Source organism: Condylura cristata, unplaced genomic scaffold, assembly GCF_000260355.1.
Source record: "Condylura cristata isolate star-nosed mole 26May11 unplaced genomic scaffold, ConCri1.0 scaffold00034, whole genome shotgun sequence".
Lineage (NCBI taxonomy): Eukaryota > Metazoa > Chordata > Mammalia > Eulipotyphla > Talpidae > Condylura > Condylura cristata.
The window spans coordinates 11,560,669-11,564,042 of record NW_004567135.1 but is presented as its reverse complement, the minus strand read 5'-3'; the positions used below and the strand labels follow the sequence as shown (position 1 = coordinate 11,564,042).

The following is a 3,374-nucleotide window of genomic DNA, read 5'->3' as shown; positions in this document are numbered from 1 at the left end:
GGAGACGGGGGGGGGGCTGGAGACCCGCGGAAACTTTTTTTCCTTTTTTTTTAGAAACTGGGGGAGGCGGGTGGAAGGGAGACAGTAGAAAGCATTTTTTGGATCCCACCGCTCCAGCCACCTGGCTGCAGGGACTGCTACGTGCCTGCTAGTCCAAGACTTTGCAGAAGTGCAGCCTTGACTCCGAGTTATTTTTAGAAACCTCTTCCACGGGTGGGCGATCAGAGGGAGGAGGGCGACTGAGACTGGGAAGGCTAGTTGGTTCTCTGCTGAGAGGCCGGGCGCCTGGCACTTCACATCACTATGAATGCCTGCTCTCCGGATGGGGGTGGCAAAGAGGAAGTGGCGAGGTGACCGCAGGCACGCTGGCTATGCCCTAACTCAAGGAGATGGCATTAGCTACTGAATGGCCCTGCTGTTTGCAAGCCCCAGAGCGTGTTTGTTTCAAAATCGACAGTTGCCAGATGCACGCTGCTTCTAGTCTCTCGGAGAATGGGGATTTTAAGCGCTTTGCTGCCTGCACTGTGAGGGGCTAGCTGCAGTTAAGACCTCGAGGGGAAAAGATCAAGGAGAGTCTCTGAACCTTTTTGCATTCCGACAAGACAGAGGGACAATCCCCCCGCCACACCTCCATCTCCGCCCCACGCTGCATATGGGCAACCATATGTGAAATGTACGGCAGCCCCACCAGACACCCGGCTATTCATAGAGCCCGGGAATTTGCTCTTTGTGTCTTTTTCCTGCCACCGAGTAAGGGATGATCTTCACACACATACCCCACTCCACCCCCACCTCGACGCACGGTGTCTCCAGGAAGGTAAGGGGGAGGGGGCTGCGCACGCTGATCCCCTTCATGACTACAGGTGCTCAAAGCCTACGGACTAGTCCAGTTGTAATGACAGCAGGTCAGTGAGAGGGGAGGGAACACAGTCTCCAGTCTTGGGACGCTAAACCCAGCAGGGCTCTCTGCGGCTCCGGGCAGCTATTGGGTTGCCCAAGGCAGGGGCCGGGGGCGCAAGAGCGCAATGCGCGAAGCTAGAGCGACCTCCTCAAAAGCTGCTGCGGGACGAGAGGCTGCAGACCCACTTCTAGCTGCAGCGGGCAGCGCGCAGCCCCCCACCGCCCTCGCGGCTGGGCTGCGGCAGGAGCGGGCGCTGTCCCTGGTTCTGAAGGTGGCCGCGGCCCGGCACACTTCCTGGGTTTAGTATCCCCGAAGCGACTCAAATATTACAGGACTGCAGACCTCACCCCTGCCCGGATCTGGGCCGGAAGGTCTAATTGAGGGGTCCAGGTCTCCCTGCCTCCGCCCCCCCCCCAAGCCGAATCGGCTTGCCCCCCCTCCCCCAAACCCCGACAACCAGCGGTCGGGAGCTCTCCGCGGTGCTGCGGGGACTGAGCGCTCGGGAACTGACTCCAGCCTGAAGGGTAAACGCTAAGCAGTAGCCGGGGTGGTCAAGGCACTGCAGGAAGCAGACCTGGCCCCAGGGTCACCCACCCCAAACATGCACAAAGCTAAGACTCGAGCCCGGAAGAGAAGACGGGGAACCGGCTGCCTACGATTTGGGACTTGGAAAAAAAGAGGAGCGAGTAGCGGGTGACAGGAGAGGGAGATGGGGTGAGAGTGACTCTTTTGCATTTTCAAGAGGGAGGGGACCGGAGACATGCACCGTCTTACACGTACACACACACACACACACACACACACACACACACACACACACACACACACACACACACACACACACACACACACACACACACGGCCGGCAGAAGCAAGCGGGCTGGAGCTGGGGAAAGTTTGGCACTGGGTGCTGAGCAGCGGCGGCTGTGGCAGCGGCAGCGACCGCGGCGGGGCTTGGGGGTCGGGGTGGGCTGTCAGGGTCGCCGAAAGCCCCGGCCCTCTCGTCTCCTTACCTCGGTGTTTTCGGCCGTGTTCTCCGCCATTTTCCTCCTTAGGAGCAGGCAGCGGGAGGAGTGTTTCATGCCCATAAGAGCCAGCAAGGGTTTGGTGATACAGAGATAGTAGAGAAAGAGAGAGCTGGTGTAGCTTTAAAAGAGAGAGAGAGAAAGAGAGAATGGGAGGGAAAAATACCCAACCCAGCCCCTCCGCTGGGGCGTCAGCCGACACAATCACCACGGTTGAGTCTTTCCTGCAGTCTCCACTTTGTTTTATTTTCCTCCTTTTCATCTGCTTCGGATTCCTCCACAGTTTCAAGTTCTTCTCGCGCACCCGACCCCCTCCGCGCTCCTCTCCACCCGCGCTGCGGGATGAGCAGGAGAGAGGCAGACCCGAAGGCTCCGCGGCCGCGGCGTCTCCTCTCCCCGCGCTGCTCCCAAAGTCCGGCCGGCCGGAGACAGCCACCAACTCCTCTCAACTTCTGCGGATCCGCTGGGTGAAGCAACACGCTTCCTGCGCGTCTCTCCTAGGGGCTGAGCCGGGTGAGTGGGGGCGGGGTAGGAGGTTCGGTAGAGCAGGCGGCTGCTGGGCGCAGACCCAGGGCCCCCAGCGGCCCCGGGCCCGCCCCCTCCCCCAGAAGCCCGGGGTCTCTTGGCCGCCCCCACTCCCCCGCGCTGTGGACAACTTGCGTGGGGCCGATTACTGCACCGACGCTGCAGGGCCACGCGGGAGGCTGAGAGGAATGGGGCGCAGGCTGGCCTCTTGGCGGTTCTTAGAACCGGGGTGCATCCTCCCCGTGGACAAGCTCTAGGAGAGACTGGCCAGAGTTACCTTGCCTCCACCCCACCCCACCCCACCGCTGCTACTCCTCCACCAATTTCTGGATCCTTTAGTGGTGAATTAAGTTTGGGAAGTGGTGGGATGGGTGTCTGGCAAAGGAGGGTCCTTAACTCCTTCAACTCTAGGGTAGGTTTGGTGTCATTATTTCTCCTTTTCTCCCCCCTCCCTCCTCCAGGGCACTTGGGGTTCCAGGCCCCTCCAGCTGAGAGGGTGGAAAGAAGGTTCAGCCAGAGGTGACTTGAGAAAGAGGGGTGGGAGAACACCAGATGGATGAGCCTGCAACCTTGCATTCCCCCACACACTCCCCAATCTTCACTGGCAGCCCCCTGCCCACACATTTCTTGTCTTTCTCCTTGCCCCTCCCCCACATCACCAGATTTTGAAGTCCCTTTTATTGGAGAGGAGGAGGATGTCACGTACCCATTAGGATTCTCTTGATCCTTTTTAAGGGAGTTTGGGTGGTAGCAGGGGTGTGAATTTTTATACAATGCATTCCTAGCTTTAGTTTGAGAGCTTTTTTTTCTGTGCCTTACGGGCCATCTGTCAGACTGGTGAGAGATAGAACAAGGGGGGTGGGGGGTGGCCCACTCTTTCTTCCCTTGTGACAGACCACTCCGGCTGGCTCCCTGAAAGATAG

At 59.2% G+C, this 3,374-nt stretch overlaps 1 protein-coding gene across 1 annotated transcript in view; it reads right to left on the bottom strand.

Annotated features, from left to right (window-relative positions):
* PRMT8 (protein arginine methyltransferase 8) overlaps positions 1-2,426 on the bottom strand; it is an 80,839-nt gene extending 78,413 nt beyond the window's left edge. Inside the window, exon 1 of the mRNA XM_004692853.2 lies at positions 1,915-2,426. Within this exon, the coding sequence (XP_004692910.1) occupies positions 1,915-1,989 (75 nt within the window). The 5' untranslated portion in view covers positions 1,990-2,426. The remainder of the gene's footprint in view (positions 1-1,914) is intronic.
* Between the last annotated feature and the right edge of the window lie 948 nt (positions 2,427-3,374).